The sequence below is a fragment of the Malurus melanocephalus genome, unplaced genomic scaffold (assembly GCF_030028575.1).
Source record: "Malurus melanocephalus ecotype Western Australia unplaced genomic scaffold, MMel_1.1 scaffold_11, whole genome shotgun sequence".
Taxonomy (NCBI): Eukaryota; Metazoa; Chordata; class Aves; order Passeriformes; family Maluridae; genus Malurus; species Malurus melanocephalus.
In genome coordinates, this window is record NW_026623243.1 from 2553678 (window position 1) to 2569308 (window position 15631).

Sequence of the window (15631 nt, forward strand, 5' to 3'; positions counted from 1 at the left end):
TACCAGTTAATTGAACRCGTAATGATAAACTATCATTTTGTTTGATGGCTGATGTGATGCTGAAACATGCTGGACCATTTATGTACATTTTCAAACCAAAGGCTGCTAATCTCTCCACAATTCTGTGACCTCTGCTTTCACATTCTGCCTTGAAGTAGATGCATAAATGAGTAAGTTGTGTTCCAATAAGATAGATTTACAAACTGAACCTGTTAGAAATGCTTTACTTTATTTGTTTCCTTGTTTAGTAACAAAAATTACTTATTAATTGGAAGAGAGATAGAGCTGTTAGTTAAAAACTCTTCTGTGGAAATTGTTCTTTGGGCAGATCTGAAGAAGGGGATTTTTGATGCAGTGGTTCATTAYTCTTTCTATAGAACAGTTAAAGTGTTGTCTATTAGTTCTGTTGGATTCCTGGTTCATTGACCTGATACACAGAGTCATTCAGATCCCATTGTCTCTGTCCTGCAGTCACAAAACAACATTAAGGACTTTTTTCTGATGTCAGTAAAACAAAGTTGTGTGCCCTGACAGAGGTTCTTCAGCATAATCACACACAAATTATCAGTAATAGCAATTAAATGGTCTGCTTCTCCATGAGCAGAACTAAATCCTAAATTTATAGAATAAAGACTTTTTTATAATTTTACATGGAGAAAATAACTGCACCWACATGAAAGTTTAGTTTTTTAACCTCAGCTACCGAATGACTGTGAAATCTGAGCAGACCATTCTGTTTGCATAAACTGCACTTAACCACCCTATTGAAGTGAAACCTGTAGACCAGTGCDGTTCTGTAACTTGTACCGTGTGCTCATTTACCTGATTAGTTGCATTAATGCCAGTGGGACTTATAGCCTTAATATACTTTATGTTTCAGACAGAATTACACAGAAAATGCACAAACTAATTTGTATTCCATTTTTAACCTACAGTTCAACCAAAGAAAGTGTATATTGGTCCTGGCAAACCTGTCTAGAATAACGTTTTCTTCAGACTACTGTGAAACTGGAAGATATTTATATATCATATACTAACCTTTATGCATATAAAATATATGTTTATGTGTATATGAAATGTGCTTTAAAGGCAATTTCCATGTACTGCCCTTTCAAATGCACARGCCTGTGCTTAAGTTATTAAGAACAGATATTTCAAAGTATTTGAAACTTTTTTTGTTCTGTATTGAAAATTAAACTTTTCAAAGGCTTCTTGGAAAGAAACTCTGTCAAAATATTATTTTTCAGATAAAACAGATTTTCTTTCTCTTTTGGGAAATCCATCCCAGACATGAATGTCTTCCTTGTTAAAAACTGATCTTATCAATCTATTTTCACAAGAAAACTTCAATTTTATTAAGTAAGAAGATTCCACTGCATTACCTGCATTGTCCATATGCTTAYAAGTAAGCATATGTGTGTAGGTTTGGCTTTGATGTGCTTGTGGCATAGTCAAAAAAGGAAACCTCACACAAAATATCACACGTGCCAAACACAAAATACTATACTATACCAAAGCAATCATCAGATAATACCTCAGACATGGAATTTCTGRGAAACATTTAAGAATGTTTTATCAAATGCTTTGAAAATGGAAACTCAATGTCATATAGTTGCCAGCTACGCTGGAGTTTAAATATTGGCATTGTAATAGAAAGAGATTCAGTTTCAGATACTTCAACTTTCATTCATGTGGTTTAGGACCCACCACAGCTCCCTTAAGAAATGTTATAAAAATACATCCGATGTGAGGATAAAAGCACAAGGAGCCATCCAGGCTAAGTCAGGAGACATAACATTTAATAATCAGCCGCATGTGAAGACCCATTGAGTTGATGAATGGTAAGTACTGTAGTGAGTGAAAAAGTCTTACAGAACATCACAGGCATAGTAACAAAGAGGACAGTCCCTATCTGCATTTTTTAAATTCTTTGGAGGGGTTCATTAACACAATAGATAGATATGTGATCTTCTCTTTGCATAATTGTTTCTAAACTCACACAATCATGGGAATTAGAAGATGCCAAGACTGTAGATTGGCATTTATTTCTTTGATTTGTAAGTGTTTATAAGGCAATAGTACATATATTCACTAGGCTACTGCTTTCCAAATTCTCCATCGATTTCTCTTCTGTTATTTCAAAGTCACCTTTATTGAGATATGCATCTGCTACATTCCCCTGTCAGAGACAGGATACGAGGCTGAATAGACTTYCAGCTTAATCCAGTCTAGCTGTCATAAAGTCTTACAAACTGTAAGTTCCAGAAATGAAAAGGATCAAAATTATTAATGGAGACTCAAAAATATAATACAATCATACAAAATAATTACTATCAGGACTCCTTTACTTTACAAACATATAAAATGCACTTACTTTGAGGGTGAAAAGAGGGRAAAAAATCCTTCCATTAGAAAATAGAATCACAAAGCTTTGAACAAATAAATTCACACACTGCAGGGTACACACACACACGCATGCAGGCAGGCATGCACGTATGTACACACACAGGTGCACACATACACGCATACATACACACATGCTTAGAGTTTACACTGCATTCTTCTGATGCCATGATTATTATTTTATTTGTACACCCACCTTTACTGCACATTCTAAACAAACAATAGACAACAGTGTAAGGACTTTTTTTTTTCCTTAAAACTGCAACGAAACAAGTCTCAACATTTGCAAAACATTCCTTTATTATTAGAAATAAATTATTTTGTATAAAAATTAGCATGCGTTGACCATTGCATTTATTTTAGCATAACCCAGGACTTAATTCAGTCAGCCGTCACAAGAAACAAACTCATCTTCTTTTACGAGTTGAACAATGTAGGACAGGAAAGGAAATTGTCACAATCACAAAAAAGTACTTACAAATATAACATTAGACATGATTTATTTCAACAGCATTTTTTTTTCACAAGCTAACATTTGTTTTCCTTTTGTGATTTGCTTCCTTTTGTGAGTGAACAGTTCAGAAGCTTGACACTCTGTCTCTATGTTCTAAAACTGGACTTTTCCTTCCCCTGTCTCTTTTTGCCTTTTGCTCTTGTTTAATCCTTGTTCTTTAGGAGACTGACTATCGATTTGAATGTAGTCTATTGATATTTTCAAGACTGAATTCTGGTGGTGGTAAAGTCTATGTTTGCAAGATCCAGTCCTGCAGATCTTCCAGTGAATTTCATCCCTGCTCAGTTTGCCTGATTGCTGTAACTGACATAAGTTGTCTTGGTAGAGGAGGCTGTAAATCAAAAACACCAAAAACAAACAACAACAAAAAAAACAAAGTTCAGGATTTTTAGAATCAAGAAAGGAGGGAAAAACATATTTAGCATTTGAACTCAGACAGTGTCCTACTATATTTCCAAACAATATGGTCCATGTTCATGGAATAAAGAATGTTCAAGGATGTATATAAGCAGTGAGTAAACTGTATCTCAAGATCTGTGATCATGACCACTAATTTTTTTTCATGACTTGGGAAAGTTGAGGTCAATAGAAAGGAACAATGATGGGTGGTCTCAGCATACCCACAACAGAATTTCAACATCCTGTATTATTTTGTCTGAATTCCACATAGACATTTTTTACTTTGGAGATTGGATATTTCTTTTTTTTTTTTTTTTGTAGTGGCTGAAGACAACTTTGCAGCTAGTGGTGGTTTGTCCATCTAGAAGGAGATTTATATTCCTTGAAAGGAACCAAGCCTAACATAGGAAACATTTCCCCCAATTAGAGAAACTGAGCAGAGAGTCCCTACAGAACATATTCTCTGGAGAAAAGSATGGTTTCCTTATGTTATTGGTCAGCTGATCATGTCCCATTTGAGCAAAGCTGATACTCCTTGTTCAAAATGAGGCAATTTGTTCAGAGAATTAAATAGTTCTACAACTGCAAAAGTGAACAATTATGAATCTTTTATGAAAGTTTGTTTCAGGTTCTAGCCCTTACATCTTTGCTATTAAAAAATATAAAAAATATGCTATAAAAATATGACCCACGTCATATCACTCAAGGTTAATGTAATGGTTGGAGGAGGGAAGTGGTGACATGAAGTTTCATAGTTGGTTCTCTAATTTTAAATCTGGAAAGTCAGACTGCTGGGGGACTGAGTCTTTTCTTCTCTATAATAAGGTCTGTGTTACACTGCATAAGGAGGAATTTGACTTTCTAAATATGTTTTATGTTCTGTCTGCCACAGATTTGTTCTGCTTATGATAGTGAAGACTGCAGGTGGCAAGATGAAAATAACAGGATGGCAAAAATGTTGTCTGGTCTATAGATTCAAAGATTTTATTTCCACACCTTTCTTCAATTTCTTTTTTATTTTTCTATATAGAGTATGGTGAGAAGAGCTGAGATAGATAAATAGAATCTAACTCCTAGATTCAGCCTAACAATCTGATGATTTGGGAAGAACAGACTACAGAAACTGAGAAATGACAGTTTCTCTCTTCTGCATCAAATATTAAACTAACTAAAGGATCACTAAAATTGATGCAAATGAATAGTGGTTAGTATAAATAAGTTTACTTCATGATTTTTGATGTTTTCTTAGATTTTCTGAGCAATTTGAATCTAATATTGCAGTTACCATTTTTTGGAGACAAAACAGAACCAGACCATTTAAATTCACATAGTACTGTATTTTTTTCCCCTAAGAATTTATATATTAGCATAAATAATGAAAAGAAAGCTGCAAAATGTARTATTTCTTACTTTCACTTGCACAGGTAGCTCTAATACTTTGTGTTTGGAAAAAGCTAATAATTCATGAAAGGACTGCTTTTGGCACACAAAGCAAGTCTTTCTCACAGTTGATCACAATATTTGAGCACCAACATGAAATAGCTTTATTTGCATGTATTGGGACGCTTGAAGCAAATATAGCCTCATTTACATCTTTCAGATCTTTCAGATGGGATGTACTGCTCCCGTCTGAACTCTCTCATGCTCCCACAGCTGGATTTCTGAGAGGATTCTATTTTTTCTTTTGGCCTGCTAAGTTCCTACTCCAAATAATGCAGGACTGATGAAATGGCACCAAGTTCTTCAAGCATAGGATTTTTTCCCAGCTAAGAAATAAGAGATAAATGCACATCTGCAAACTCTGCACACTTGGGAACAAAAGGACAGAAGTATCAGAGCTTATTTTTTTCCCCTTTCCCTGAAAATAGGGTGAGATACACGATCAGGTTATGTTAGTTTACCATATTATCCTGTATTATCTAAGTTCTGTGATAACTTTACATGTGCATGTTTATAGCCCACAGCAACGTAACATAATCAGATTTATCACAACTCAATAAGCTGAATTACGTGAGGACATTTGCAAGAAGCTCGAAATACAAAAATAGTAGCTACTACACCTCAGCTGATATTGAGTAATTCATTAAATTGTTGTAACTCTGTTGTGTGTCTGAGCATTATATAGTTTTCATAGAATTAATCTAGAGTTGATCAAGAAACAAAAAATATCCAGTTGTATTCCGAGTGTTGTTACTTCAAAAAATGTTAGCACAGGAATTTAATGTAGATAGTACTTTGAAATATATTAAAACTAATCTCATCTCAAAACAATCTTTGTGTTTTTTTACTCAAAAAATATTGCACATGCCTTTATAGTTCTGTGGAATAAGCCTAGAGTTCATATTTGGGGATCTGAAAGCTTCAGCAGCTGGTGTTCTGCACTTTAAGATTGTTAGCATTTCACAATAATAACATGAACCACATTTGGCAAGCTTAGATGGTCAGAAAAAGTAATGGACTTGGCTCAAAATATTTCTGGGAATGAAGATTGTTTCACAGCTTCAGTTACTACTTTGCTGCTGGAATGAGACAAACGAAAAAGAAGAAAATAGGTTCTGAAACAATTTAAAATTATTATTATTATCTGACCTATATTCATTTAATGTACTTGTCACTGCCTTCTGTAACTGTACCTGAATGTTTTTTTCATTCTGTTTCCCAGAAAAAAATCTGCTTTCCACTAAATATGGACCAACTTCCGCAAATACGCCCATGAATGTATTCACGTGGAAGACAACATAGATTGATGTGTGCTAAGTAGAAGTGGTCTCTGGATGGGAAGCAAAAGGGATTACGTGGCTATCTCATCCTATTTCTCATCTAGCTATGAATGTTTTTATCATTACTAGTATTTGTGCTAGGTAAATGGTAGGAAGAACTCACTACTCTCTAGGAGTAGACTGATATTTTGCAGTAAATTTCATATACTATCATTGAAAAGAAAGATCTACCTCACATGGAGTCAGTGCAAGAAGAAATTTTTTTGTGTCRAGGATTTGTTACTACTGATCGACTGAAAGGACTTATGCCACATTGTGTACTTATAATTCACAGGACCCTTCAAAAGTTTTGATAATAATTATTTCAGGGATGAGAAAAACCCATCTTGAGGCCTAGAACTCAATCACATAGGGACAGCTTTCTGGAGTGCAAAGGACTTGACTCAATATTTGCCCATGAAGCATTATGATGTCTGGATGAAAGTCTGGTCAGAATATACTCCTAGTGAGCTCAGAATTATATAGATGTGTTACTGTTAAAATCATGTTTAGAGCACAGTAAATAAGCATTACCCTGCATACACTCTCTACTGGAGGAGCAGACTTGCTTCCACTAGCAGATGTTTCTATGAATTATGCATAATCATAGTTTAAGGAATACCAGACACAGCATTTTTTAATTAGGTACAGTAGATAAACATCAGATACCCAAGACTTTCTTATTAACACTCTTTCTCACCCTACTGTGAAAACTCTACTTTATCCTTCCTTAGAAGTTTATAATTTTGTACAGTCAGCCAAATCCATCTCTCCTTTTCTTCTTTCGTTTGGTGACTTCTGAAGACTTGCAAAATTATTGAGTCTTTTGTATTCCTATGCTATTATTTGATCCACAAGGAATTTCTATTCCTTTCTTGTTTGTTCTTTGTTATGTCACAATCTGAAGCTGTAGAAATGCATAGCTCACTCCAGCAGTTTTACACATTTTGAAGGGTCATGAGTTTTCTCAGTGAAACAGTTCGTACTCAGTATCCTCCACGCAGCAGCGACTATAGCATGGGAAACTTATGGACTATTTCTATGTAGTCTTCACTCCGGCAAACTTTGATAGGGTTCAGTGGGGGTTTGCATTTTTCAGAAATAAGTACAATATTTTAATGCAAACTTGGTACTGTCTTGTCTCAATGTGCTTAACCAAAATAGTACTATTTATCCATCTGTCAGTATCATCAAAAGTAATAAAATTTAAAAATAAACCATGGTATTTTCTGAAAAACATAGCTGTCACTGCTGCTGCCCATCTAACGTGACATCTAACTTCTCTTTCTAACAGAAAACATTTCTCCATTGCTAAGCACTGGGGGTAAGGTTAATGTCTCTGCTCATATTTGATTATTACTGTTATTATAAAGTCCAGTTTATAAGATGATATGGCATGTGGTGGAATGGAAGCTATTACCTCTGTTTTCTTCTATACCAGAGCAACTTAGAGATGTAGCAAGATTCAAGAACTTTCCTGACATGGGAAAGAATTTTTTTCCCATTACAAACCTATATATATCAGAACATGTAATGATTAAGCTTCATAGGAATTATCAGTTTTGTACCAAGATGAGTAAGACCACAACAAAAACCTGGATGGGAAGCATTATTCTGAGAAGTGCTGGTCATGAGTAGCGATAAATGAACAATTCAACAAATAGTAAGTTAAGGTGGAAAGGTAAAAAGCATTATTTTCACTTCCATATCTGACTTCAAAATAAAAACCATGTTAGCTGTTTTCATTATATTTCTTTTTGCAGCAGCTTTTGAGTTTTGAATATACAATGATGACCATAAATACACCTCATGAACTGTCAGGACATACCACAACTGGCACAGCAATGTACAACACATCAAAATAGCACTAGCTAAAACAAATAATTTTTAAAAGATGTGGCTTTTCAAAATCTGCTTGTGCTTTGTTTTTTTCCACTAGCCTCCTGTGAAAATCAATTTATTTGAAACAACTCTAGGCATTCCTGCATTCAGCAGTACATGAATTCTGACACATCTCTGGATTCATGCAGAACAAGCAACAAAAATAATTAAGTTTATTATTAAAAGAAAGTGCATTCTTGTGAACATATATCTACTAAGATGTGCTGCCACTCTTGGCCAAGTCTACAGATGACTTACTGTTGGTTTCAAGACTTTCACACAGTTCAGTCTTGACTTCACCATTTGGTCTGTCGTTTCCTTTTTGTGTCAGTTTGCTTTGCATTGTAGCAGCTGTCACTACAGCCTTGAAGCTCCGCTTCCGTTTTTGAACATTCTGCTCTGGATGAAAAATGATAATATAAACCTTGGGCATGTAGAGCATGCCCAGAGACACAGAAGCACTTAAACTCATGGAGATAGTAAGTGTTGTTGTCTGGATGTACATCTGGGGAAGGAAAGAAACAACAACATAAAAATCATTGTTATATTGATTTAATATAAGAAGGAAAACAAAGTCATTATCTTAAAAGTAGTAGATGGAAAGGGAGCATACATCAAAAGGACCCTTGGCTTTGGTTGCTTTTAATTATAGCCGAGTATGGCAGTTTCATGTTGGGTTTATAACCTTAAAAGTAGGCGGTAGAAACAACATAATGTTCATGAAACTTCATTCTCATAAAAGTAACAGAGATGCTGCAGCAAACACATTTGAAGAAAAACCAGAACAGTATGTCTGGACAAGAAAACAGGAGTGACAATGGAGTTAGCATTGTGTCATCTATTTTAACAGACAGAAACCTCTACACCAATATGCCACATGGTGATTCAACAGAGTTTGCAGCATGGTTCCACTGACAGCAGCATAATGCAGAATCTAATGAAACCTTTTATATACTCTGTGAGTTTCAAGCTTGGGAAAAAAATAAATTTGTTTCTTCATAGTGATGCTTGAATATTCCAGAGTGTGTTGGGGGGATTGTTTGTTTGTTTGTTTGTTTGTTTTCCATCCTACTTTTGAATTCCAATCACAATGTTCCACAAAATAAACTGATTAATGTCATAGTCCTAAGAAATCAGAAAATGGAGGAAATTACAACACAGAAGACCTCACTCCCTTATAGATACAAGGGAAAAAATCGGCATTTCAGAGAAAGTCTGTCTATTTTTGGTTATCAACTACAAAAACAAGGTAATTCTGGTCTTCTATTATACCATAAAAGAAAATGACAATGACACTCCATAAGAAAAGCAGACAGAAGTTTCTGTCTGAAGAAGTATTCTGCTAGAATATTAGAAATACTAATTGCAGTTCTGCTTAACATTTTTTTTTCTTAGGAAATTATGTTTTATTGGCCATATTATGAACAAAATACTACCTAACATTTCTGTGTTAAGTAGGAAATCTCTCCATAATCCTTGTTATGCTGCAAAAGATACTGAAGTAAAACATGCTCAGTGCCTTGGCAGATGATTCAGTGACATTGTTGTCAGGCATGATTTTAAGCACTGGGCAATACTATCACATTAACCTGCAGATAAGGTGGTAAGTCTGTCTGCAATGTCAGCTTCAGATCATCATTTTTTACGAAGTGCCCTTGGGTGACTTGGCCCTTGGCAGAAAAGTAGAGATATAATAAACTGTTGTGCACTGTTATAGTCAAACATTTTTCATGTCTTTCAGCCTACAAAGTTTTTCCATTAGATACTTTCTCCTTAGAGATCACAAATAAACTGTGCTCTCTCACCTAAAGTGATCTTAGGTAAGCAAAAAACATGGATTCTGAACCACCTTATAAAGTAAATGTATRACTGTGCAGAAATGCAAGTACTGTGCCAAATACTACCCTAAAAGGAAGGATAGCCCCATCTAGTCTTCAAGAAAAGACTAACAGTGCTTCAAAATCTGTGTATTGCTGAAATCGCTTTCAGGGACAGCACCAGCCTGAAAAGACAATCAGGGCTGTCTTTCTGTTGTGCTGAGGAAAGTTATAGAAACAACACCTTCCTTCATTTCAATCATACATCAATTCAATGCTTGAGGAAATAATACACTCTTTTCTCACACAAGCAAAATAATTCCATTCCTTTCAATCTTCAAAATGACAGTGGTGTGCCTAAAAGCAGAGCTTGAGCTATATTGTGCATGAACATTTCTAACGAAAACATTACATGRTCACATTAATATACAGGTTTTTTCAGACTTTTGTGGAAGGACCTCTGTGCAGATGCATGTTCACATGCAGACAGCACCAACAACATGTCTGTTTCTCCCTCAACCAAACAGACTGATCTCCAAACAAACTGGTACAACTTTTAGGGTTAAGCATTGCATAAATGGTGTCCCAAAGGAAAAGTACTTTGGTTTCTAAAGTTGAATATGTTTCCTAATGGGATTTTCAAAACTGAAATAATTGAAAGTAATACATTTTTAAAACTATAGTGTATGAAAATTACATTAAACATAAAAAAAAAGTATTTTTGAAGCCTTACCATTTTTTAAAATCCAAGTCATGGCAGTTAAGTGCCTAGCTAAGCCTCACCCATGCATTCTGTAACAATGCCTGGCATTTAAATATGTTTCAGGTTATATTTTTTACCAAGTACCCAAATTCTAAGGCTTGTCTTTCTCTCATGGTTCAGTATGAGTGACATGATAAAAAGTATAAAGCTCTGAAAGTTATAGCATAAAATACACACATCCCTTTAATAGTAATTTTAACAAATTTGTACATCACAGTAGACCTCAATGATCTTTTTTGCAGTAAGAGGAGCCACAGTGACAAGATCTTAGGAATACTAGAGGTTTCTGTTAGTATGGCAGTGTCTGCTTGAAGGTTTACATTCAACCAAGTTTCCTAAGTGAAACCCTAAATCTCATACATACACTGAAATTGTAAGAGCCCATGGATTCCAGCGCAGGTATTTTYAAAGAGATAGGGCAATACATCTATTTTATTTTCTGCGGATTTAACTGACAACCACCATAACAGCCTATTTTAAAACATCCAAATTATTTATTTCTAATGATTGCTGTGGTTTTGAACAGCCACTATAATTATTGAAACATTAACACTAGGGTGAGCGGGGAGTTTTCTGACAGTTTTCAAATAGTGAATAAAAGTCTTTAAAGGGACTCAGACTCAGGGATCCTGTTTTGCATGGATCACCCCTAGTACTTACTCTTTAATGAAGCCAATGTGAAAGAATAACTTCAAGACACTTGCTAGTCCTTGAGAATAAGGCTTTGAACACATTCTTGCATGCAGACATTGTGTGTGTGCATAYATCAGCCTGACTTCACAGGCTAAAGCAAACTCAGCTGGAGGTTAGCTGTCCATGATGGTCTGAGTCTGATTCCTTTTCCTGCAGTAWTCATAGAATAGTTTGGGTTGGAACTGACTTTTAAAGGTCCTCTAGTTTAGCCCCCTGCAGTGAGCAGGGACATCTTCAACTAGATGAGGTTGCTCAGAGTACCAGACAACCTGACCTTGAATGTTTTCAGGAATGGGGCATTCACGATCTCTCTGGCTACACTGTTCTAGTGCTTCATCATAAAAAAATCCTTCATATTAGTCTGAATGAACCCTCTTTAATTTAAAATKATTACCCTTTGCTCCTATTGCAACAAGCCCTACATTACTTTTTTAAGTGGTCATTTGCAGGCTGAGAGCCTTTTTATAGGACAGGAACATCTCTTGCATTTAATCCTTCCTGTCTTTGGAATGCCCATTCTTGCAGCCCAAGGAAGCACCAGTGTAGCAAACAGGATACCACACATTTGGTTTGACTTTTGTCTGACTCCTACCTTGTTTTATTCCTGACAAGAGGACAATGATRTTTTATGGCTGTGCATTCTGGGTACTTTTATTATTCTGGGAACATAACTACCTGTAACTTTTACAGAATTAGCTCCTCTAAAAACCAAGGAGCAACAAAAGTAGTTCAGTTTAATAAGATATGAAGTCTGAATAATTTTTCATGTGTCTCACAGTGGTAGCTCACTCGAAGTTACAGGAGAATAAAGGTCCCTTTTTCACAATGATTCACAGCTACACAGAAATGAATTTTGGTACTCATCACACTAAAACCCCTTCTGAACTACAAACTTTTTGCCCAATAATGCCTTTCATAAAAGTAACAAAGACTGCTATATCTATTCTCCTTGTTCTTGACAGTCAGAGGATATATCAGAAAAATAAAATCACTGTAGTGCAAGAAAAAAGACTTTTAAACTATGGTGAAACCTTGAGGCCTAAATACCTTCCTGTYTCCATCCCCCATCCCAACCCCATCCCAGAACTGATACAAGACTTATGTACAATTTTAACCTCCACAATTGACAAAGGATTCCTCACAATAGTCTCTCATGTAGAAGATTTAGATCCCCACTCAGACTCATGATCTCTTTATCCCACAAGTGACCAGAATCCTTTCCTCATCATAAGGATCCTGCAGGCTATCCATACATAGCCTTCAGATTATCCTAATTTAGCACCTAAAATAGACAATGGCCTTTGATTCTAGGACTATGTGTCTCATTCTTTTTGCTTTGAAACTTAAAATGTTACATGGGACAATGAAAGATGCTATTTTAGTAAATACAGATACTTGGATGAGTTCTCCAGTTTGAAAGTACTTGAAACTGAATTGCCTCCTTGGTAACCTGAAAAGTTTCTGTGCATCAAAGCAGGAGTGTGCACTAAATTGTCCCAGTGTAGGTAGCTGAATGACTGCCTCTCAGGCTTCACTGCTTGAAAATAAAATATCCCCCAAGTCCCCAGTAGTGTCCCATCAATTTGGTGCTTGCTGAGGCAAAGTTCAACACAAAGAAACTATTTTCACTAGAGGAAAAGAAAATAGTGGTAATGTCACAACCTCTCCCAGATCGCTTCCTTGTTTTGAGTCCTCACATATTGTGGCACATAAGATAATATTCAGGCTCTCTCCAGAATTATTGATTTTCTCATGTTATTTATTTTTCTTTTCTACTTGGTTTTAATAAGTCAGACAGTGAGTACATCTCACCCAGTCTGTTTCCTAATCTGGTTTTAATAGTATGTCCTGGAAAGATGGGACATATGACTACTRTGATGTCTTGAGTAAATTGAATCTGTTTTCCACTTTGGCACAAGCTCTCTAACTCCTGGTGGTTGGAACACAGATGAAAAAGTCCAGCAGAGAGTGAAATGCTGAACCATAAAGAGAAGTCTTGGTACACCTCAGACCATGAGTGTGTCTAGCATAGCCTCAACTCAGCTACTCGCAGTCTGAAGAGAAGTGGAAGTTTGAAAAGACACAGCTGGTCTAATAGCACTCATTGGCTAATTCTATACAATTTGCCCTTTAGAAACATCTTTCTCCACAGGAGAGAGCAATAGCCTTGGTATCAAATGCTGGAGTTTGAACCATCCTGCTGAGACAGATAAACACAGACAGTCACTCTTGAACATGTCTCACATTGCTAGTAACAGAGCAGAAGATTGAATTATGATTTAATTTTTCTCTTATCCTTGTTATCAAATTCTTTATGTGAATGTCTCTTATGTGAATCTTCTCAGCTGCCGCAGCCAGTGTCATATTATCAGGCCAGAACTGCAGCAAGCTTTGTTTCTCAATAAGTTTTTTTTTTATTTCATTCCCCTCCTTCCACTCTTCGTTTCATCCTCAGCTGCTAGAAACCTTTACCGGATCATTTATATCCAGGAGATAAATTATATAAATGAAGATATATATCATCTATCTACAGGCATCCCTTGGATTGGGAAAGACAGCAAAATAGACCTTTCTTTTTGGTGGAGACATGAGTCTTTTTATTCTCAGGAAAACACCGGAAGCATTCATAGCCTTCCTCCCTGTGCTGCAGAATGTAGAAAGCTCCAAAAAAAGATGGTCCCTTTCTTCTTTTAAAGTAATGCACTGTGATTGCTTCTGTTGTGTGTTGCCACTCGCTGACAGGGTTGACTGGCTGACAAAATCATGTTTCACAGTCATGTTCACAAATTAGAAAGAAATGCCATGCAATGAATTCCACACCAAAAACTGACTCAGAAAAGACTGGAAGCAAGCAAATATATATGAAATACATTTGAAACCCGGAGAATGTAAACAAGAAGGTAACATTGCCAATGTGCCAAAAATTAACCAAAGGATTCCTGCTTCTCTGCAGAACCCCATAAGCTTACACCTATAGGTTTTTATTGTTTTCAGTGTAAAACTTACTTTTCTATCTTGACCTGTGGAAAGAAAATTTTTTGAAGAAAAATATTACAGATACAAGTCAGTCATTGTGTCACTCATTTAAGATTATTTTCCAGGTACAAGATAAATTTCACTAAATTGAATCTTCTTCAAACATTTGTTCAGCTAGAAAACATGGGAAGCTACATTACATATATATCTTTTAGCCTTTTATAAACATTCCTTATCAAACTAGCAATTAAAATGAGGCTTAAAGAAGAAAGTGAAAGCATTCTCACAAACATGGAAGTACAACATTCATTAGATTATTATCTCAAGAAGTAAATGTAGGCTATACTTCTTCACACAGCAGAAAAAAGCCCACATACTGAAAAAACAAATATCCTTTATTTTTTTTTTAAATTTCTGCTTCTTTCAGAAGCTTGTGAGAAAAGACAGATCTAATACTGATTTCAAATTAAATGTGTGTCATATTTTAAAAGTATGAACTTCCATTAAAGTTTGAATGTGAGAGGAGTTTGAATGTGGAGTCTTAGTGGAAAATTAATATCCTTGCATTTCAGAAACTGAATTATGGTAACTATTTCACTTCAGATTATTCGCTTAAGTCTAATTTTACCCTTACCTGCAATGTTTATAAGTATTCCCTTTCTACCCATAAATTATTTTATTCAAAGAAAGGAATGGCTTTATTAGGTCTGTTTTTAGCACTGTATTTATTATTTTAAAGTAAATAGAAACAGAGAACTCAGAGCTGTGAACTGCAAAGTTTGCATTGCATAGCTTTCCCTTCAAAGTGTTATTTCACTAAAAATAACCTTAGTTCACCCAAAATTTTTCAAATTTGAAAATACTCCTTTATTATAAGATTTCCAAAGAGCCTTCAAGTTACTTTCATATTACTTTCAAATATGTCAAAATTAAAATTCTTTTTGTCAAATACTTTCTAACTTGCACTAACTTATCTATCTAGGTGAGATGCAGCAGAATTTAGAGGATAATTTTATTTCTGAGCTTTTATCACTTTAAAGAACATTTCCTTTATATAAGTGGTTTATTATTAATTAGGTCTTCAGGTATCTACTTTGAATGCAGATTTAATTTACCCTAAAGCTAAATGAACTAGCAAATGTGGCAGGTGAGCTATTTAAAATAAATTCATATCAATTCAAACATTTTCAATTATAATCCCTTTGAAAACATGGGAGCTGCATTTCCATATACTTAATACTCAAGAACCCAGTTGGCAAACCCAAAATTGTCAGTTTCATATGCATAATTGTCCAGTGATGAAACGGGAAAAGCAAGAAAACTCTATTTTAGTGAAATAAGGAAAGYTGTTGCCAATAAAAATAAAAATATATGGTCTGAATTTAATTCAAATAATAGGATTAAAATAAAAACTAAATGTTCTACT

The 15631-nt window shown here is 35.2% G+C and overlaps 1 protein-coding gene across 1 annotated transcript in view; it reads right to left on the bottom strand.

The window, feature by feature from the left end:
• Positions 1–1732: 1732 nt before the first annotated feature.
• LOC130580614 (metabotropic glutamate receptor 8-like) overlaps positions 1733–15631 on the bottom strand; it is a 177955-nt gene continuing 164056 nt past the window's right edge. Inside the window, exons 10-11 of the mRNA XM_057378229.1 lie at positions 8215–8461; positions 1733–3248 (exon numbers count right to left, since the gene is read on the bottom strand). Coding sequence (XP_057234212.1) covers positions 3199–3248; positions 8215–8461 — 297 coding nt within the window. The 3' untranslated portion in view covers positions 1733–3198. The remainder of the gene's footprint in view (positions 3249–8214; positions 8462–15631) is intronic.